The 23,091-nt window shown below is 43.1% G+C and overlaps 1 protein-coding gene and 1 long non-coding RNA gene across 6 annotated transcripts in view; one reads left to right on the top strand and one right to left on the bottom strand.

Annotated features, from left to right (window-relative positions):
* Nucleotides 1-1,926: 1,926 nt before the first annotated feature.
* LOC310766513 lies at nt 1,927-8,808 on the bottom strand. The gene is made up of 2 exons (XR_014550212.1): nt 8,669-8,808; nt 1,927-4,786 (listed from the first exon to the last, which is right to left on the bottom strand). It is a non-coding gene; the product is annotated as an uncharacterized lncRNA (long non-coding RNA).
* Nucleotides 8,495-23,091, top strand: part of TC2N (tandem C2 domains, nuclear) — a 31,987-nt gene continuing 17,390 nt past the window's right edge. Inside the window, exons 1-3 of one of the 5 annotated variants that reach the window (XM_083616050.1) lie at nt 8,495-8,747; nt 20,542-20,626; nt 22,202-22,429. In XM_083616050.1, coding sequence (XP_083472176.1) covers nt 20,560-20,626; nt 22,202-22,429 — 295 coding nt within the window. In that variant the 5' untranslated portion in view covers nt 8,495-8,747; nt 20,542-20,559. Of the gene's footprint in view, nt 9,469-20,504; nt 20,627-22,201; nt 22,430-23,091 lie in introns of all 5 variants that reach the window. The other 4 variants (XM_083616049.1, XM_083616048.1, XM_083616047.1 and 1 more) reach the window with 4 other exon arrangements.

The raw sequence follows: 23,091 nt of genomic DNA, 5'->3' as shown, positions 1-23,091 counted from the left end.
GAAATTAAAAGACGCCTGCTTCTTGGGAGAAAAGCAATGACAAACCTAGACAGCATCTTAAAAAGTAGAGACATCACCTTGCCAACGAAGGTCCGTATAGTTAAAGCTATGGTTTTCCCAGTAGTGATGTATGGAAGTGAGAGCTGGACCATAAAGAAGGCTGATCGCCGAAGAATTGATGCTTTTGAATGATGGTGCTGGAGGAGACTCTTGAGAGTCCCATGGACTGCAAGAAGATCAAACGTATCCATTTTGAAGGAAATCAGCCCTGAGTGCTCACTGGAAGGACAGATCGTGAAGCTGAGGCTCCAATACTTTGGCCACCTCATGAGAAGAGAAGACTCCCTGGAAAAGACCCTGATGTTGGGAAAGATGGAGGGCACAAGGAGAAGGGGACGACAGAGGATGAGATGGTTGGATGGCGTTCTTGAAGCTACCAGCATGAGTTTGATCAAACTGCGGGAGGCAGTGGAGGACAGAAGTGCCTGGCGTGCTCTGGTTCATGGGGTCACGAAGAGTCGGACACGACTAAACGACTAAACAACAACAAGTGTGCATTTGCTTGTTTTATTGGGTATGCCCTTCTTGTTAGCCACCTTGAGACCTTGCTGAAAAGGTGGGATAAAGGACATCCAATTTTAAAGTGGGTGGGATTATAATTGGTGGAATTGTAACTGGATGGACTTGCCCATATGGAAGCTGAAGTTACTCATGTTGGAGGGAAGCTGCCCAATGGATGGACCCACATACTACCCATATCAAGCATTATAATTTGATGGAATTATAACTGGTGGAATTATACCAGGAGACTGTCCATCTAGTCAACATTGTCTGTTCTAACTGGGAGATTCCTTCCAGGGTTTTGTGTGAAGGCTGTTATTTCATATTACATGCTACATGGTCCTTTCTTTTAACCGGAGATTAAAAGATCATAATGATCACAAGAAGTTCTGCATAGGAAGTTCTGCAAATTATGTGCCACCATCACTGAATTACAGTCGAGCCCCAATACTGAAAATAAATATTTATTTTGTAGTCCTTTGTGGCTCTCTCATAGGTGATTGCCAAATTCCTTTTAGTTCAAATGAAATGTGCTAGCCTGGCACATTGCTGGCTAATGCTAAAGACCCGTGGTTGGCATACTTGCAGGAACTGAGCTACTGCAAGGACTGCGAAATGGGCAGTAAAGAGTCACTTAAGTCCTTAACTGGAGTGTGAACCAAGGTTCTTCTCTGAATACGATGGACTGAATCTTTTGACACCCACTGACATTATGCATTATGTCATGGCATAAGCACACGCACTGAAAGTCACGTTGTCAGCTGTAGCAAAATGAATACCTGCTCATCCCTGGGTTAAAAGCAACAACCGGCCGCTTTGAGGTTATGCATCAAAACAATTATTCTGACAGATGAATACAAAGGAATACACCTTTAGGCAGCTGGGTGTTTGCTCTTTTGGAAAGGTACAGCCTTCATGGCAAATAAAATTACTTTCTATCAGAGAACAAACAAGGAAACAGCGTCCCTCATTATTTTGACTGGCATATTAGCACCATCACTGATGCTTTTGAGTTATTTCTTGAATAATTTCAAATAATCCAGTCGTTTGGAGAATAAATGCTACAGACTGTAGTACAGGTTGCAGCCCAGTCCTTATGCTAACATGCAGAAGATAAAACATGATCTGCAGTCCGTGTGTGCAAGATAATTCAGCTTGCACTGGGACTAGAGCACCACCCTATCAAGGGAGTGATTTGCAGTTTTTTGTATGTTATCATTGCACAGGTACAGATCCTGAGCTTTTTGATCCAATGTGAGTTATATTATCCAAGCACATGTAACTTTTTTCATGAAGTGTGGGATCTAAAGTGTATATCAAAGTTTAAAAGACTGAACTTGCATAAAGTAAGAAAAATGCTGTGGATTCTTTTAAATTAGCAGGTTTATTTTGAGATGAATTTCACTGGAAATGAGACTCATGCAAGAGTCTCAAGGCTCTATGAGGTTTCCCCCCCAGAGACAGAATACGCACGTACCATTCTTAGCAGTTATGATGGATTGACCCTTCTTCCATAACAGGAAAAACGACTTACATTACTGGAGCAGTGTAAACAGATGCACAACACAATGCAAGAGACATTGCAAAAAGAAAAAAGTCTGCTGTTTTTGTAGTCAGTGAAGGTGAACTTTGTCCAAAATCTGAATTAAACAAGAAAATTTGTTGTACAGCAGGATTCCCCCCTTGATTTACTTTGCATTTTCACTCTATTTTTAGACATCATTCCTCCACTCTACCTTTGATATAGAGTGTGATAAAAGCAAACAAGTGAACAAGTAAATAAGTACATTTTCCCTAAGATATAGATGTTTTTCTTGAAAAGATATATGGGAATAGATATGGGAATAAAGATGTTATTTTTTTTACATGTGCACTTGCATTCATGTCTTGCTAATTTGTCTTCCTCTTAAGGTGTATTTTGCAATCAGCTTAAGCAACGGATCAGAGAAGGCCAACAAGTGAAATATGGGGGACTGTTTAACCCAGCAGCTGAGGCTGACACTTTTGCACACACTACTGTCATAGCACCCAAGAGGGGTGGAGATCCTTAAAAATCTAGATGTCAGGGCTGTGGTCAGCACCAGGGAGAGAGTCAGGTGGCTAGGAAAAGGGAGCCCAGACTGAAGAGTAAGCAGAACTGGAGGACATGCTAGAAGTCCGCCCACCTTTTACCTGGTGGGTGGCGTTGTGGTCAGGTAGCCGAGTCTCACAGTTTACCGGCCTAAGGGACGATACCTCTTCCCTGCATCACGGCCGGCTGCATCATAATTGCTGGGGTTCTGCCCTCTATGGGACAGCCCAAGTCAATCAGCTGGCAAGGTGGGTGTGGCTGCAGGCGATTTAACCACGCTGCAGCCGGCTGGGACCCTCTTTCTTGCTCCACCACCAGATCTCCCTACCCACCCACCCTCTTTTCATGCTTTGTTCTGATATGACCTTGCTATGGACAATTGTTGGTCACCATATTGTTGGGGCCGGGCAGGAATTTTTTCCCCTTGGCAAATTGGCACCGGCCACAGTTTTTGGCTACTTAGTAGCAATCGTCACAGCTTTTGTGAGGTTAGGCACTGGGTAAGCCTTTGTTTGGTTGGAGGGGAGGTTGCTGCCTTCACCTGCCCCTCTTTGGTAAGGGTATCCTGTTAAAGGGATCTGGGGTGTGAATCCTCTCCGAAGCCTGGACGTGGGCTAGAGCCATGTCACAGCCCCTATGGGGACCCCTTGGGGTGCCCCTATTTGACGCAAGTCATAGGGCAGCCCTTATTGGTGGTTTACCCTTAAGTGGACTCCCTGCAGACGGGCAGGAGTCAAGATATAGCCTAAGCCAATGCCTAAGCCAAACCGCTCACATATGTAACCAATAAAGTTGTGGCCTATTTGAACCCATAAACCAAAATGCTTCGTGTCAGTGTGTTTTATTGTTCTCCTGGTAACTTTGTGGCAGGGTTAGATAACACAGGGTTAGATAACAAGCCCAGGGGTCAAGATCACAGGACAAACCAGAAGGCAGACACAGATAACAAGTTGGGAGCAGGACCAAAACTATGAAGTGCACTGGTACTCAAGAAGACCTTGTTGATCAACTGGGAAAGGATGTCCTTTACACTACTTCCTGTCTAGGGTGGGGGAGCCTGTGGCTACCTGGGGCAAGTGGAGCCACAACAAATCTGTAAGTTTCCTACCTGAGAGACTGCAGTTACATGACTCATCACACGAGGCAGTGGTCAGGATTTCCTAACCGTCTCCCATATTTCACTTGTTGGCCTTCTCTGATCTGTTGCTTAAGCTCATTACAAGATACACCTTAAGAGACAATGATGGAGGATATCCACTCTGGCTCTGGAATTGCAATGGGTGGAGAAATGAGCTTTTTTTAAAAAAAGGAAGGATTCAAAAGGGGGAGAGATGAGGAAAAGCTGTGGTTATTCTCTTCATTCCTATATGGTGAAGGGGATGAACTGAGAGCTCTGCAGAGCCCAGGGTTTGTGGACACTGTCCCATGCCAAAGGTTTTCGCAGGCTTACCAATATCATCTGGAGGGTAGGGCCGTGTGATAAATCACCAAATCATTGAAATAACATTGTGATAAGTGTTTCAACAAGGCAATATATGGGTGAACAAAGGTGAAGACTGACAGCTTCCCAGGGGGTAGCTCAGCCAAACCGATACCATAGATACTTTTCAGATGGGCGGGACTCTCTGTCACCGTGAGGAAGTATGGCAAGCCCCTCTGCTGCTGTGGGGGAAATGTGGCGTACCCTCCGCTGCTGCAGGGAGGCATGGCGGGACCCTCTGCCACTGGGGGGAGGCCCAGCAAGGTCTTCTGCCGCTGCCGATATATATTATGATATATCAAGATATTTAGCTGGTGATATATTGTGATGTGGAAAACCAGATGTGGAAAACCAGATATCACCCAGCCCTACTGGAGAGCTAGATGCTGCCCACAGAACACAAGCTGGCTAGCTGTGGGATAGAGCAAAATCTGTACATAAATAAACACACTTAAGAATCTTATTACAGTAATTTTGCTTTGTTGACTCTGCAATGTTTCCAGTTAAGTTTGTTTTCTCAAATGGTTTTGCAATTCATTTGTATTGTGCACGTCAATATAAATTTTCACTTTCAGCCTGACTCAACCAAGGAAGCCATGCCAGATGTCCAATGCGTTTGTTTCAGATATTCAGGTCATGACCGGGATTGTTTGCTGAGGTGACGGAAATCATTTCTGACAAATGAAAGCATTTCAAGGTCAAGGTATGCTTGTGGGTGGTTTCCCATTCAAAAAGTTCCCTTTCCTAAAACAACTTTTTCAACAATAAGTTGCTAAGAAAAGTATAAATTCTGGGAAATAATTGGAACAGAATCCTGAATTTAACTGCAGTTATCAATGGAAGCAATCTCAGCTTTCGAAACTGAGATTACATGACCCATGTTGCATGCTTTTGGTCCAGGTCAGCCCAAAAGAATGGCAGAAGGCCACTGTGTGATGTGTGAATTCAGTATATAGAGAGCAAAATGTAGATGGTGAGCCAAACATTCTGTCCCACCTCTACCTGTGGAGTCTTCCTAAAAATGGGGGTTTGTGTGTGTGAAATCTTCAACAGTGGGCTCTCAGGAAGTAATGTCAGAAACAGCTCTTCATTTCCAGCCAGCATGCACTTTTCTGTGGCGTCCTTTCCACTGCCTTCAGCTACTATCTGCATCTCATCAGACAGGGCTCCCACCTTGAATGCAGTCACGCTTCCCTCTTCACGGAAGACTCCCCCCCACTCTATCAGCAGCTGGCTCATTTTATCAAACCACTGGCTCAGCCACTGCTTCATTCTCTCAAGCTGCTCAAGGAGTGTTGCTGTTCTTCCCTTTTTGGCTCAGGCATACTTCCAAGAAACACCAATCCCATTTCTAACACCAGTGTTGCACACAGGGGCATCTTACCCACAGAGGCTAGTGGCACAGGGCGCCAGGGTACCAAGTTCTGGAGGGCGCCAGGGAAGAGGCGGAGGCTGGATGAGGCGCCTCCCAGCATCAGCTCGCCACCCTCACCATGCCGCACCGAAGTAGCCGGCTGAGCCAGGAGGCACCGCATCCAGCCTCCGCCTCTTCCCTGCCGGAGGAGCTGCCCTCCAGCCCCGCCAGCAGTGCAATCCTCCCTTAAAAAAGGTGGACAACTCTGAGAAACCGGGGGGGGGGGAGAGGGTACCGGAGGGAGCTTTGCACCACGGTGCCGGATATGCTTAAGACGGTCCTGTTTGCACACCACCCCAATCTCTGAGCCGCGCAAGATTCCAGGGGTCCTGGTGCTTACCTGGGATTTGTGTTTCCTTTTGAAATGAGGCACAGGGGAGACCATGTTGTCTTTGTTGTTTATTTACACATGTATACAACCTAAGCCTATGATGGAGGGGCTCACAGCATTACACTACAAGAGGTTCTTGATTCTCCCATGGCCACAGTCCTGGACGCCAGCAGAAATCAGCCATGGCCCTCTGTCTCTCTGCTCAGCTTGCTGCATTCAACAGGCTGCAACTATTTTTCCTCCAACCTACATCAGGCTCAACTGCAATCCTGAAAACAACTACTCTCCTTCCAACTGTAAAAATTACTTCAACTAAAGTAGTTAGTTCTAACTTTCATACTAATTCTGAGTTGAGGGAGGGCCACACTCCCATTTATCCTCTGGCACAGAGCCACTTCCTTTCTCCTCCTAAAAACTCTGCTTTAGCAGGTCATTACCAGGCTGGCTCCTAGCTTGTATTTTAACATGTTAAATCCATAGTTCCAGTTACAGATAGGTAGCCGTGTTGGTCTGCCATAGTCAAAACAAAATTTTTTTTTCCTTCCAGTAGCACCTTAAAGACCAACTAAGTTAGTTCTTGGTATGAGCTTTCGTGTGCATGCACGTATCTGAAGAAGTGTGCATGCACACGAAAGCTCATACCAAGAACTAACTTAGTTGGTCTTTAAGGTGCTACTGGAAGGAAAAAAATTTTTTATGTTAAATCCAGTGTCTGTCACCCAGGAATTAGAAGGGGAATCCAGGCACCCCACAAACCCATAACATCATCATCATCATTATTTTCTTTTTACAACTTAATATATTTATGCATCGCTATTATGTTGGAGTGGTCTTGTTTTGCTACCAGTGATAGCACTCAATCACCTAAGGGAATCGGTGAGACAAGCAACAATAAGTTGCTGTGTGTATCCTCACACAGAGCAGGAATGAGGAAGCAGTACCTTTTTTCTGAAGCAGACCTTCCCTGTTCATCAATTCTATTTTTGTCATATCCCTTCCTTATTTTGGGTCTTGTCATGCATTTGTCAAATAGAGTAGCCATTGTCACATAAATGAGCCTGGGGGGTTGAAGGTTGCAGATAAGACGAGAAGATCATTAAGGTATTGAGTAAATGAGAGGAAAGCAAAGTTAACATTTCAGATTTTGTTAAGATAATAGTTCTGGCGAAAGTCTAAAGGCCTGCTCTTGGATATAGTGAAATTGGGGCGGGGAGTTGGATTTGGTAAGTATTTCTTGTTATTGTTCACTTTTTTTATTTTTCAGGAGAGCCAGCTCCACCTGGCTAGAGGCAGGATCCTGAGGGGTTATATCTTCTGACCACCACCTTAGTCATGTTACCTCCCATGGGGACAAATTATCAGAATTATCAGGGCTATCACAAGCCTTTTGTCAAGTCGGGATATTGCCTCATAGAATTGCCACATGGATAGTCCTGCTAATAGAAACTGAGCAGGAAATCTACAATGCTATTTTGAAACAGTGAGTTTCTGTAGATGCTTCTAAGAAATAATCCCATTAGGTGATCTGAAATTTGGTGGAGTTTGTCATCTGCCAGAAGCATCTCAAGGTCTGCCTCTCCCCATATAAACTGGACTCTGCAATCATCATCTTGAGGCCCTTCTTTGTGTGCCTTCTTTAGGAGTGCTCTGATGGTGTTTCCTGCTTGGCAGGGGGTTGGACTCGATGGCCCTTGTGGTCTCTTCCAACTCTATGATTCTATGCCTCCAGAGGACGGCAACACGAGAATGGGCCTCTTCTGAAGTGGCTCCCCATTTGTGGAATGCTCTCCCCAGGGAAGTTCATCTGGCACCTTCATTATACATCTTTAGGTGCCAGGCAAAAACCTTCCTCTTCAACCAGGCTTTTGGCTGATTCATATTCTGCAGCCTTTTACATGTGTTTGTGGTTGGGGGGGTGTTATTGTTTTGTTTTTGTGTTAACTACTTATTTTCTACTTTTATCCTGTATTTCTATCTTGTGAACTGCCCAGAGATCTTCAGATGAAGGGTGGTATAGAAATAAATAAATTAAAATCAATCAATCAATAATCAATCTCTGCTGGAAACCATAATCCACCGTACAAATGAGCCTTGGCTGTGGTACTCAGAATGTGTCCATGCTACAGACTGTGTGCCACTGCTTTTAGATGGTGTAAATAAAAATATCCGTGTTAGCTCAGAGGTAGACCTGCAAGCAGAAGATCCATGGTAGGGCTGGGAGAGACTCCTGCTTAAAACCCTGGGTCAGTCAGCATACACAATACTGAGCTAGATGGACCAACAGTCTGACTCTGTGTAAATCAGCTTCCTATGTAGGTTCTCCCAGTTTGGGTTTACAATTAGGAAACCAAACAAAAAATATAATCTATAAATAACTGGGCAGGCATGGGATGTGCATGTGTGCGATCCAGCTTTGTTAAACCAACCCCTGGTCCCTGAATGTCAGGCTGAACTAGATTTAAACAGGGAAAGCCCTTTTATTCCTCTCACCACCCATGAGCAAAGGAGGCCTGGACAGACCAAAATATTGCAAACATGGAAATTACAGTATTTGCTGTAGTCTAGCTTTAGGGCACACAAGAAAGGCTACTGCATCCGGCTGTTTTTTTGCTCTCTCTCTTTTTTTAAGCCCAAGGCTGGTAACCAAAGGAAGTTAGGTTTCGTGCCTCAGGAATCAATTAGAGAACGGAAGAGCAGCTGCTGCACCTGCTTGCAAGCTTCCTGAAGAGGAAGGCCGACCCGTTTCTGTGCAAGAGTTAAAAAAAACAAAACCCAACCAATAACCGCCAGAAAACCTGCTGCGTTACTTACGATAGAGGAACAACATTTTCCAGCAATGGGATGTGGCAGAAGGTTGCAGAGGTAGCTGGTGCAGACTCGAGGGGTCTAGGTAAGAGAAAGGAAACACTACCGAGGTAGACAGTTGAGGAAAGTTTTGCGCCCGGCCGAGGGCTAGCAAGGACCGTTGCATTTGCAAAGTGCCTATTGGGAGGGGGAGGTCGTCGCCTTGGTTCGGCGCCAGAAAAGCGCGGGAAGGGACCCGCCTAAGCCCCCCGAGAACTGGTGGCGTTTACGCGTAAAAGGGAGCCAGGGGCAAAAAAGCATTTCGCGCGCAGCGTAAGGCAGCAGGTGTCGGTTTTAGGAGAGGAAGGGAGAGGCGCATAAAGCCGCCTCAGAGGTGCGCGTTCGCGGGCGGAGTCGGGAACCCAATTAAAGTGAGCCGGGCAGGAAAAAGGAAAGGCGAGCGGAGGTGAGGAGAAGCTGGAGCCGCCCCGGGGCAGTCGCTTCTCTCCAAGGCGCGCGTGCGCGCGGTCCTCTCTTTTTCTCCTCCCCTCGCCCGGGGAGAGTTGGTGTCTTGGAGCCGGTTTTCCTCCTCGTGGGGAGAGGGGGGCAAGTCGTCGTCGTCGACCCCGTGTCCCTCATCTGGTTGGAAGCTGGCGATAGTGGCCGCCTAGCGCGCGCGCGCCCCGGGGACCAGCCAGGTGCGCTTCTGCCTCACAGAGGGGCTGAGTCGTCCGCTGGAGTGCGGTCAGGACCGTCCCCGAGGGAGCAAAGAAAGCGAGAGGAGGAGGAGGATGAAGGGACCTGACCGGAGTGGCCTCGCTGCTGAGGTAGACCCCTTGCCCATCTCTGCCAAACGGCAGCTTCCCCGGATAGTGGCACGTCTTCTGAATGTGGGGCGGCTGGAAGGGGATGGGGCTAGGTGGCCTTAAAAAACCCCAAGAACAACAAATCTGCTTTTGTCGGAAAGGCCAAAAGTTCAAGAGCTGCAGAGTTTCCCCAGCATCATTATCTGTTTTATTTCCGCCTGTCGGGAAGCTATTAGAGGAAAATGTGCCCGAAGGCAAGGTACTGATCCTAAGTGTGGCAGGTGACTCCTAGTAGGGAGAGTATTGGTTTTCAGGAACTACCTCTTTGGTGCTTTAGTGAAAGTTCGTGCTTTGGCACTTTCGTTGATCTTGCCCATTCATTCCTCATCCAGCTGTGCTGATTGAAGCAGAATTGTTTGAAACTCAGATCTCGAAAATATGTGTGATAGTTCTCTGTAAAGTGTCCAGAATGCAATCCTAATTCCTCACGGTTGATTTATTCAGCCCCTCTGCCTGCTAAAAACCCTGGCAAATATATTAAAGCAAATGTAATGTTAACAAAATTCACTCACTCTTACTGAAGAATCTTTGTGTTCATTTGTTCAACTGAATTAGTGCCCTGCATTTCTCTAAATGCTGGGAATTCAATCCAGATGCTGTTAGTTGTGCTAAAATTCTGTTGAAATCAGTGGTGATGAAGTGAGTCACAACTAACTTCTCTCATTGATTTCAGTGGGACAATAGATCTAGGCCTACAAGTTGGATATAATTGCTAAACTAGTCAGCTAAAGCTTTAATTGCCTGTTAACAGAGGAATCTTAGCTAATTCTTAGTTCTGCCATGAATTTACTATGTTGTCTTTGGCTCAAGACACTCAGTTTCTCGATCTATAAAATGGGAGTACTGCCTGCTATTGTTCCTATCTAAGCACGCCACTTGTATTTTTACAGAATTGGTAAAATGGGATCAAATCTTCTATGTGTAACCCCATCTTGGTTTCTATTTATCCACTACCCTCTAGCTTTAGCATGATCTCTGGAAACTTGCTTTTATATATATTGATACTACTACATGGTAAGAACTCTTAGAGTAAATGCATCAGTTCAGTAAATCACTATTTTAAAAAAATAAATACTCTTTTAGCATCCATTAGAGCAATTTATCGGTTTTGTTCTAGTTATAAGCAGTATGTTACTGAAGTATATCTTCTATGATATTGATATCAGAACAGAGAAATCTTGTATTTGTTAACCCCTAAGGAATCCCAGTGTGCTCAATAGACTAAGTAACTGGGCATAGGATTGCATCTTTAAATAACAAAACAGATGCATCGTGCTTAAATATTTTTGTCTGTCAGCCCAGACGTCTTTCTTTCAACATTACATTGGTGAGGAGTCATGATATCAGAACATTCTGTTCCAATGCCTAGACTATATTCCTGTACACTCATTTTGAGCACCTGACCAGTTGGGTGTGTTCAAGTGTGTCTAGCCATTTGACGTAACTCGTTAAATTCAGACCATTTTGGTTCGAACTAGCCTTGTAACTTTTAAGTCTGGGCACATTCCTGTCTTCTTGATTAAGGTTCACCAGTAGAGTCCTGGTTGCTTTATCATAGCACTGTTAGTGGCTGTTGTGGAAAAGGCAAATTCCATGTTAAGGATAACTGGGAAAGGAGTTGAAAATAAAACTGCCAATATGTCATTAAACAAATCTACGGTGTGGCTGCACTTGAGAGTACTGGGTACCGTTCTGGTTGCCTCACCTTAAAAATGGGTATTGTAGAGTTAGATGGAGTGGCTTCCCAGTTAGGAAAGGTTACAGCATTTGGGACTATTTTTGTTTAGACAGAAATGTCAGTAAGAGCTGACACGATGGAAATTATGCATGGCATGGAGAAAGTGATTAGAGAAAAACCTTTCTCCCTCTCTCATAACACCAGGGCTCTGGGACATTCAAAGAAGCTGAACGTGTGAGGATTCTGGACATACAAACAGAGTACTTGCTCACACAGCACAGAGTTTAACTATGGAATTTGTGCTCACAAGTGTTGACCACCAACTTGTATGCCTTTAAAAGAAGATTAGACAAATTCATGTAGGATAAGTCTATCAGTGCCTACAAATGATGTTGGCTATGTTCTGTCTCCCCTGTTGGAGTGTCAATATGCTTCTGAATATCAGTTGCTGGAAACCACAGGAGGGAAGAATGTTGCACACAGGTTCCTTCTTGCAGGTTCCCCATAGGCACCTGGATTGCTTCTGTGAGAAGAGAACGCTGGACTAGATCACCTGTTGGCCTGATCCACCAGGCTCTTGTTTTCTAGCGTTCACTGCTGCCATTCAAATCAAGGTGTCCATCAACATTCCAATCACTTTTGTGCCAGCCTAAATTCACCTAAATTAAAGTTACCATGTTATGTAGCATAACAGATGCATTCACTTCCATTTACCACACCTGCCACTTCCTCTGCATGCTTCCTTATCCAACTGAATGAATGTATTTGCAAGTTATGGGAACAATGTTATCAGCAGAATAAATTGTAGTACGTGAATTGGGTGTTTGCCTAATGCAGCATTAGAAGTGTGTATGGGATAACTCTGATAGTTGTTACTAGGCTCCTTAGCATTTTCAAGTATTTTGTTGGTACTTCTTGCACTGGCAAAATTAGGCTAACACAATGCTGTCAGTTGCCTCGGGGTTAAAAATTATTAACCTTTGGCCCTCTTGCCCTGTGATGTTGAGCATCTGCATTCTGGAATTTTTTACGGGAATTTTTTTTTCTTTAAACCATGATATATGTGAAAGGACTCTAGTTTATTGCTGTTCTCAAAGAATCTCTGCTTTGTAAAAATGTTGACATTTTTGTTTTATGGTTACCCAGTGCATCAAGTTTTCTCTTCTCATTTTAAAGGCCCAGAAATAATTTTGATTCTATTTTGACCTTTTAAATGTAAAACTTGATAAAGCCCCAGTTGAGAGTGGCCAGAACTGCGTGATGAATCCAACCGACGTTATTTTTCAGATACAATGTCAGATGTGAGCAGTGCTTTGTTTTTTCCTGGTGGAATGCAGAGTAATGGCACCTTTGACACTTGACACCACAGAGATGCCAGATGATTCACAGGTGGGCAACAACCTGTCAGAATGGCCCACAGAGATGGATGGAAGTAAGGATCCAACCCACTTGCCAGAAAAAGGTCCCTCACCCCTGCTCTTGCATTACTAACTAGAAATTTAGAGTAGGACTGGCCCTAAAATATATCATTTCTCACAATGGGACAAGACCTCTGTGTTCAGACTATTCTTGTTTACCTCTGTGAATCTTATAAAATTATGTGTGCCGAGACTAAACACCAGTGTACTGCAAGTAAAAAGAAACAAAACAAAGGAGGGTGTATAGACACATTGAGGTCTGGAAACAGATGACATCTTTTACAAACATTTAAATGTCCCACTTGGGGTGCTAGCTGGATCCAGGCACCGGCCATATAGCAAGCTGTTTTTGCTTCCTATTGGTCCTATGCAAGTGCACTGATTGCATTTCTCAGAATTGTTTTAGGAGAGACTTATTCCTTTGAAAGGGTCTATGAAAATGCATAGATGGTTATAAGTGTGAATTTGCCTTTCAGGTTGTCCATAGTCTTGTAGGCATTTGGTTTCACAGGTGCACACCAAGTGACTGTAAGCTGATGGAGAAATAACCCATTGAATCTGACATTCATGGCATGTGACATTCTTTATGATGTGGTTTTTTAATCAAGATTGGACTATGGCCAATATGCTGCTAGCAGACATTCTTGGTTCACTGCTACAAATTTATTCGCCATGCTCACCCTGGCAAGTATCCCTTCCCTTTCTGGAGAGCATAGGATGATGAGCCCCATCTCTTCTCCTGAACTTGGGGTTTAAGAATGCAAGTTAGGCGAACGTTTCTGACCTTGCACTGTGATTCAGAAGTGCTCTGAGTAACTCAAAAACTTAACACACTGCATGAGAAGCCTCTACTCGTGAACCTAAGGTACACTTGAGAAGAAAGATCCTGTACCAGTTTTTACAGTTTGCACAAGTCTTAAGAACCACTACCGGTTCTTTTATGTTTGTTTGTTTTTTCCTTTATTGATTTAAAATAAATACATTTATGGAAAAACAAACAAACAAACATATAATCAAACAAACAATAGAAAAATAAATCAAACAAACAGCCACAATATAAGGAACAACAAAATTAGTATAGCTAACATCCTTTATACTCCTGAGACTGAAAACAATTATAAAAGAGAAAAGAATTAAAAATGACTTCCAATTAATCTCACTGTACTTTATCTGTCAATTAATTTATACCGCACAGTTACATATTTCTTATATAGGTACACTTGAGAAGAAAGATCCTGTACCGGTTTTTACAATTTGCACAAGTCTTAAAAATCACTACTTTTATGAATGAGGGAATGTGCTACAAATTCTTGGATTCCCCACTTGTCTATTCATATGAGTAGTGTTCTAATAATTAACTAGAGTACTTGCAGTTATATATGAAAATGCTTGGGACCTGATTCTGCAAATTGAGGGTGTTATTTGCAAAGAACTATGATGTGACTGATTGCATATTTTTAGACGCCAGGCGAGAATGTTCCTCTTCAGCCTGGATAGCTCAGTTGGTTAGAGTGTGGTGCTGATAATGCCAGGGCTGCAGGTTCGATCCCCATATAGGATAGCTTCATAATCCTGTTTTGCAGGGGGTTGGACTAGATGATCCTCAGGTCCCTTCCAACTCTACAATTCTTTGATGCAGCCATGGTTTTGACCTGAAAAATGTTTTAGCATACGCACGGTGTCTTGCAGTCCCATGCATGCAACAAAAACCTGAAGGTCTTGCTGAGCTGTTTTCGGTTTGACAGTTTACAAATTGGAGAAATTGGGAAAATGCTGGAATCCAAATTAATCTTTCAGAAAGTGGGACGTGAAAAATTTCAGACCCTCTAAAACTGAAAAGAGGAAGGTATTTGAAGAAGTTGTGGTATTCGTAGTAACTGAAGAACCCGCTCCTGATATTTCATTTCTTGGCAAAGACCATTATGAGGAATATGAGAGGGAAAATATAGAACACCGTAACAGGTAATTATGCAATAAGCAACCCAAAGAGGAAGTTAGTTCCTAGACCAAGTTAGTGGCTTGCTTGCTTGCATAACAAGACATAAGGATTAGCATACCTGTGAAGGCCAGTATCCCAACTGCCTTCATATAGTGTAATATATAAGAAATACAACAATCTTACAGTTGCTCATTGCCCCAGAATGCCTTCCCAGTAGCTGAGCTGAGCTGAGTTATAAGTGTATTTGAAGGTTACATCTATGCCAGATCATGTAGTTTAATCATGTGCCTATATTTCCTGTATTAAGAAATAACTAACATACCGGTACTTTTTTTGTTCTGCCTTTTTCTTTTTTTACTGCTTTCTCCATTCTTTGTACAACACCTTCTGATTTACTGCTTGTAGGCTCTCTCTCCCAATAAAATTATTTGAACACCTAAGTAGCAATAGTGTACTGGGATCTTTTTCCATTGGAGAAGATTCAGTACTCCCCGTGGGGTCCCCCCCCCGCAAATGATAATTAATTAATTAGCCACACACCTTACTATGTGTTGTTGTTTTTTGAAAAAAAAATCTGGGTTTGAGCTAGAAGCTCTTCTACAGCAGAAGCTGCTATTGTCTGAATTAGTTTAAACCATCTGTGAATCCTTTTTAACGTTCAAGCATTTCAGCAGAATGTCACTTATATTTCCTAAGGCAGTGAAGTCGCCACTGAAACTCATCGAAAGCAGAATAATTCACGTTAGTTAAGAGAGTGGGCTTTGCGTGGATGGAAGCCAGGGTAGATCAAATTCTCATGGAGGCTATGACCTGATGATGCAGGAGAAGATGGAACTGAGTTGGACAGGCTGAACAATTGGGGTAGTGTTGCATAGGATTAGGGCAAGGCAGAGGTTAACAGCAAGCTAATCTACCTAATAAGGGGTAATAATACCACAGGTGTAGTAGAAAACATGAGGACAGGGAATACATTCAGCGTATCTTGTTTGAAACAGGGAGAGGAATGACATGGATATACACTTCAACAATAAGGCCTTTTAAAAAACAGGAGGGTGAAATGGAAGCAAACTCCACCCAGATTGAAATGGCATATCCTGACTGTCTGCTTTTTTTGCATCTGGTAATAAAGCATGCGCACCTCCCTGTCCCTTGTTGTTTCTAATATTTATACCTTGCCTTTCTTTTTTTAATGTTCAGGATGGCTAACTATCAAATAAGCACAAAGAACAACCAGACATAAGGAAGTAACCAGAAATAACCCTTATTTTTAAATTTAAAAACAAAAGGAGGACAGACAAAATGGTCACGGGGCTGGAGCAACCACCCCACAAGAAAAGGTTTGATTTTTCTTAAGTTTACAAAAAAGGTCACGGTAGAGGTATAGAAAATTACGCAAATCCATGGAGGCTAAAACTATCGATGGCCACTGGTCATGATAAACCAATTAATTTAGAGCTTATTTTTGTGCTCCCTTCTTGCCAGAAGGGCCCCGAAGTCATCTTACAATGGTTAATGTAAATAAGAAATTGAAGGAACACCTGAAGACAACAAACTGAAGACACAAAAAAATCCCAATAACATCATTTTAAAAAGCAACAATTAAAAGCCAAATATAATCTATCCTGCCTAAAGGTAAAATTCACCCCACTCAAAATATCAAAGAGATATTGGTCTCAAGTAGAGGGATGGGGCAGAGCAGGTCAAAGAGCATGACCTTTGATTGTTCACACATAACCTCCCCCCTGCAGCAACATTACCTCCAGGGAGAGAGAGGGGTAATGTTTCTTGATAAGAGAAGGAGATGGTTATTACACTCCTGTCCTGCATGCATGCTTCCCTAGATTGTCTCTGTGGGACAGTGTTCAAAACTCCCATTGCTCAAGGCGCACTTTGCGACAAGAAGTTTCATTAGCGTGAGCAGTTTCTGAGCTCTGGGCGCAGTGCTGCACATAAGATGTCAGATTAAAACTGCGGAGTGGAAGGAAAGGAGGACCTTTTTCTACCTCCCCACTTCCAGCCACTCTCCGAAGACTGGAGAAGAGACCCTCTTAAGAAGATTAGGGGGGCAGGCAGGGGAAGGACCAAACCATGTGAAAAATGAACATAACATTTTCATTCATTATCAGCTTTCTATTCTTGTTATTAAAAAAGGGCACCTAGCCATTCCATTGTTGCACCCATAACCTAGGTTTAAGGTGCCGTTTAGCTCCTGGCTTTCATATCTCTGTTTCTAACAACTGCTGTGGGGAAACAATATGCTGAACTACGTATACCTCTAGTTTGATCTAATAGGACTGTTCTTACGCAGCTTGATCATCAGGATTCCAAGGAAATGCATGCTGGTACATTGCTCCTCTGGCAGGGTAGCAGAAGGCAAATTCCAGAGAACCAATGTCCCTGTTTCTGCTGTTGTATGTTAGGTTTGTGTTCAGCCCCCACCCCGCCAATCCCGTAAAACAAATGCTAGAATTTCTGTCCCTCACTCCCTGAAGCACATGTTCTTACCGGTCGAGCCTAGTATTATGTATACAGGTATTCAAATACTTTTCCACTTCACAAACAGTCGTTTATCTTGTTTGGTCATAACTCGTGTATTTAGTTAACGTTAACAGTTGGGCTGTTGACGTCTTTCGTTTTACAACCTGAATCTCTCTGTGGATGAAGAATGCAGGTGTTGAGAGACAGAAATTCTGGAGCTTAACTTCTTGCCATTGTGCAAAAAAGAAGAAGAAGAAGTCTTTAAAGTGGTGTTCAAATGCCACAAGAAATGTATTATTATTATTATTATTATTAATTAAATGGTTATTGTATTTTTAAAAATGTAATGGTTATCTCTGTTTTGCTTTGGTACACGTAGAAGAAAAGTTGTTAATTGCAGGATATCCGCTTTCTGGCAGTGATTTGTGTGACCATAGCTGTTGCAAGAATTTATTGGCACTGTTGTGCAAATCGGCGCTGAGAAATATCAGTAGCATCTGCACGGAGATGGCTCAGGTGTTCCTCTGTTCAGCTGCATCCTTGGGACTGCTCAGGCCACTACGTGTGAAACAGTTCAGAGAAGTCTGAACTAGGCTTGTGGCAGTGGTAGAGAATGTCCAACACATGGGCCTAATTAGGCTTATGGCGTTGTTAGCACAGGACCGACATTTCTCTGAGTGATAAAATTGGATAAAATAGTGGCAAGTCAGCTCATCTTGCTGAGGGATCCAAGCTCTGTATAACTTCTTTGGCCTCCCTGGTGTGGTCCAAAGGAAAGCAGAGCAATATGTTTGGCACCAGCTTGGCTGCAGGAGTCTCCAGAAGGAGATGTACAAGGCACCACCCAACCATCCTGGGGACTCCACTCTGGAATTCTGTAGGGTTTATACTCCTTAGCCCTTCCTTCTCTCAAAGTTATCCCACGAAACAGCAGAGGTTTAGGATCAGAGTTTTCCTTCTCCTAGATGGGCTACCTTGCCAGTTTGATGAGCCCCATCTGCCCGTCACTTCCCTCTGAAGCACATGCAGAAACTGCCTTCTGTTGGGCCTGCTATTGGTCTAGTCTGCTCAATCCACCAGAGCCTATCTTCACATGCAGGGCAAGACCCTAACTCACTGAGAGTTTGAGACCTATCAGCTATCCTCACCTGGTTTAGCTGGCCAGTCAAAGCTGTTTTCTGGGATGTGGCCGCTGTTGCATGCTGACAGCTTCTTGGAGGCACAGGCGAGAACTGAGTGTAGGTTGGGTACCAAAGGTGAACAAACTACCCCAGAAGGAGCATGATGTGTCATCCCCCCACCAGAGGTACTACCCAATAAACCTCAGGCTTCAGACTGCTGACTTGTAATTTTACACTGTATTGTCGCTGCTGAGTATTTTGTTTTGCGGGGGTGTTATGTTCAAAGATTAAGATGACTTACACACACAAAAGCCCTAATAGTCAATTACTGACTTATAGCAACCACAATAACAGACCTGCTTTTCTCTGGAGATCATGTTCAGCTCTTGATTGTTTATGTTCTTTACAGTTGGTTCTTATTATGGCCATTTTTTTTACTTAATTGTTAAAGGTATTTGCTTTCCTCTTCAAATATTTGCGTCTTGCGTCTGGGAATTAAGGCTTTGATATCAGATTTATCTGATTAACTTGTTGTCCAACAAAACAAATCTGGAAATCGTTAACATATTTATGCTCTCTAGTCCAACTACATTGAAGTAGTAATGATTAAATTCTTTAGGAGTGTGTCTGGTGGACTTTTATTTTTTTTAAAAAAAACAACAACTTTGATCGTACATTTCTTAGTCTCAAGAGCATTTTTTTTTATCTTCACATCTATACAAATGTGAGTTGTATTTGGTCTAGCAGCCAGGTGACAGGATAATATCAAAACCCTGAACAGAGAGCAGGGATGAATCTGATATGGAAAAATATTTGATACTATCAAGACGTACCATGACATTCAGTGACCAAGTCAAGCCCCTATGCGAGAATTGTGAAAATTCAACATTCAGTTGCATTTAGTTATAGAAATCTTATCACATCTTTTGACATGAATGTCCTTAAGGCATTTTATAACAGTCAGTGTAAAGCAGTCAAAGACTGCAAAATATAATAATAGTAGGAAACCACTGAGACAAAAAAGAAGCAGATTGAAACAGTGGCTAGAACCCAATAAAATACACCTAAGTACAATTAATGGCAGGGACGCAGGTGGCACTGTGGTCTAAACCACTGAGCCTAGGGCTTGCCGATCATAAGGTCGGCGGTTCGAATCCCGCGACGGGGTGAGCTTCCGTTGCTCGGTCCCAGCTCCTGCTAACCTAGCAGTTTGAAAGCACGTTAAAGTGCAATTAGATAAATAGGTACCGCTCCGGTAGAAAGGTAAATGGCGTTTCCGTGCGCTGCTCTGGTTTTGCCAGAAACGGCTTAGTCATGCTGGCCACATGGCCCGGAAAAACTGTCTACGGACAAACGTCGGCTTCCTTGGCCAGTACAGCGAGATGAGCTCCGCAACCCCAGAGTCGTTCGCGACTAGACTTAACTGTCAGGGGTCCTTTACCTTTTTACAATTAATGGCATAGGAACACAGCTCCATGTTGGATGATTTGTGTGAAATGGCCATTACTTTGCATAGCTCACACTGCATTTGTGTGTGCTCCTTCTGTGAATTCTTTATGAGATGCTCCCTCTCTTTAGATATTTGGTTGCTTTGGAGTATGTTGCAGTGCATTTGGAGTGCATTTGGAGTGCATTTGGAGTATGTTGCAGCACAGGAAGGAAGGAAGCAAGCAAATTTCTGTTCCTCACACCTGTTTATAAAAATGCCTGGAGTGTGCTGCTGCTGCTGCTGGCCTTCTGTTCTCTTAATAGCTCAGTGCATGTTTATTAGGCACATGACCCATTTCAGAGAGTTTTTTCCTTTCCTTTTAGAAGTCACATGTATTTCCTTATAGAAGCACATTTTATTTAACAGTATTTCCTTGTAGGAGATAAATTGGGCATAGTAGCACCAAAAGCTGTGAGTTGCCTGTGTGACATCTTGCACAAGCCTAGTGCTTTTTTTACCAGTTCCTGTCTAGAAACCCCAATGAAGCAAGTGTTTTAATTTAGGACACTGTGCTTCTAAGTACAGTGGTACCTTGGTTTATAACCATAATCCATTCCAGAGGTCCGTTTGTAAACCAAAACAGGTTGTAATCCAAGGTGCGCTTTTGCCAATGGGGCTTCCTCAAAAAATTTGTTCGTAATCCCCCCCAAAAGTGGATTGTAATCCAAAAAAAGGTTGCAAACTGGGACACGCACTTGCGGGTTTGACATGTTTGTAATCCAAAACGTATGCAAACCAAGACGTATGCAAACTAAGGTACCACTGTACTGTATGGAACAGCATAGAAAGTGGGTAAATGAAATGCTGTACAAATGAAAGAAATTTGTCCTTTTCAATTCCTGTATTCTCATCTAAAGCAATGGTTAATTTTCAGGGCTGATTTCTAACTTGGATTCTTGACTGCATTCCAGCTTGTGTTAGAAGCAGTCATGGCAGCAGAATGCATCAAGAACTGTTGCAGTGCATGTTTGTATGTTGAGAAAGAAAAGCATGATGGTGAGTTCAATTAAATTTTGCATGTTTTTTAACACTGGCGTGGGTTTATTGGCAGCTGTCTTACAATCGTTTTGATCACCAGAAATGCTATGTTTTATTTAGAGCACCAGCCTTTCAAAATTTCTTTTATACTCTCTTTTTCAGGTTGTATTAGTAGGGTGAAATGTTTAAATATCCTGTTGCCATTGTAAGGCAATTGGGTGATAGCCAACATTGCAGGAATGGGAGAAAAGCTCATGCAATATATATTTCCTCCTCCTCCTTCAACACTGCAGGGGGCCCCCCATCCCTCCAACATATTTCTCTTGAAGCAATTTATCAGTTTTTTGGAATGAATTGTACAATGCTGCAGTAGAAGGAGGAAAATTACCTTTGAGTGGTACTGGGGGTTTCAGGGAAGAAGACTAGAGGGGGAAATGTTCAGTGTGCAAGATTGTCTTTCATTGGCAGTGTTGGGCATCACTCACTGTTTGCATATTTGTCATTGATGATTGCATTTAAGTTGTCATTTGTTGACTAATTACTTTGTCATAACTGTAGAATTTAAGGAGTTTTTCTCTTCCATTCTGTAGTAGAGCACATTTTGTAAATGTGTACAAGTGTGAGGGGTATGGGAGGGAGGGAGGAAGAGAGAGAGAGAGAGAGAGACTTGAATAGACACGGGGTAACAACCCGGATTATTAACATTTATTTTTAATACATGTAATAATTTTATTTATTAGTTGCTTTTTGCAAAAATAAAATAAAAATGAAACTCAAAGCAACTTACAAATGAATGAGCATTAAAAGCAAGGATAAAACATCCTCAGTTCCACAAGTAATATATATGCATACACACATACATACAGATCCAACGCCACCTCACCTTGCTAAAAGATAAGCAGATCCAGATCTTGGCACCCAAAAACAGATAGATGATGCCAGGGGTTGCCTCCATAGGAAGGATATTCAATAAATGTGGAGCCACCACTGAGAAGGCCTTTTCTCTTGTTGCCATTCTCCGCACATCTCTCTGAGAGGGCACACAGAGAAGGGCCTCAGATGAAGAACAAAGGGTCTGGGTTAGTCCATGTGGGGAGAGGTGGCCCTTGATGTATTGTGGCCCTGACCCACATAAGTCAAAACCAGCACTTGGAACTGGATCCGGAAACTAATCAGTAGCCTGTGCAGATGGGCCAGGATTCTGCACCAGCTGCAATTTCCAAGCCCTCTTCAAAGACAGCTCCATGTAGAACACATTCTTCATTCTTGTGTAGATTGTGAAAGTTGTGATTTAAATTTTGCATTTGTGATGTTGAGTTTAATGGACAGCTTGCTTCTCAATAATCACCTTCTAAACCTTCTCCGAAGCAGTTGTTTGAACCGTGAAAAGGATTGGTTTACAGCACTTTAGAACCACTGCAAATCTTCCTGAGACAGATATACTTAGTGCCTGCTGCTCCCTCTCTGGGGGTGCAGTTAACAGGATAGAAAAACCTATTTGCCTCTGATCCTGTTAAAAACACAAAAGATCATTTCAGACTGTTCATTCAAGGCTTGAATGTGCTTCTCATGCTTTTTTATGTTAAATTACAGCTTCTCCGGAGAAGGAGTCTGAAGTTACAGCCAAATATAGATCAAATGTTGTAGAGAAGCCTCCCTTGTCTTCTGTGTTGGTGAAACCTCAGGTTGGCTGTTCGGAGGATTATCTTCTCTCCAAGCTCCCGCCAGGTGGCAAGGATGTGCCCTTTGTGGTTCCTCAGTTCAAGCTTGCCTACATTCAGCCCAGGAACCTTGGCAATCCACACATTGGAGGCATTCAAGGTAAAGCACTGGAAGAAAACAGAACAGACTTAAAAGCAGCTTGTTTATTCAATTGAGGGGTACTCATAGTTTCAGAGGCACTTGGTTGAGTTGAGCTGCCTGCATCCGCAATGCATTCCAACTTGTTTAATGCCCACAGTGTTTCAGGCCACTGTGTGTCTTTGGGGAAATTCTACGCAACATGCAGCTCTTAGGATGAAAAACCTGCTCTTAGGACCCTCCTTACGTTTGTGTAACCATTCACACCAAAATGAAAGCCCCCGGCTTTTGCCAAGAATGTTTTTAGCCTCTTTGGCTTCTGATTAAATCAGAGTTTGGCGTTAGTCATTCCCTACAACCCCTTCAAATAATTAGACCTGTGTTTTTCAGGCCATCATTTGTGTTCCAACTGTTTTTATTTCCACTACCTAATCTGGGTTGGAAGGTAGAGCCAAGGTCTTGTTTCATGCAGATATGGTTCCCATGACAATGTATTCTTTTGTGCGGTGGATTTTGTGTGTGTGTGTTTTGGAAGCTCCTTCTCGCCCCCCCCCCTCCTTGAGACCTTTGAGTGAGGAAATAGTATCCTATTGTGAAGTACGTGCACCTCAAGGACTCTCAGGCCAGGGAGTGTTCTGCAAGTCAGGTGGTTTATCAGGCAATGCATTCTTGATTTTAGGATC

The sequence above is a fragment of the Podarcis filfolensis genome (assembly GCF_964270895.1).
Source record: "Podarcis filfolensis genome assembly, chromosome: 1".
Taxonomy (NCBI): Eukaryota; Metazoa; Chordata; class Lepidosauria; order Squamata; family Lacertidae; genus Podarcis; species Podarcis filfolensis.
This window is presented reverse-complemented; position numbering and strand designations above follow the sequence as displayed.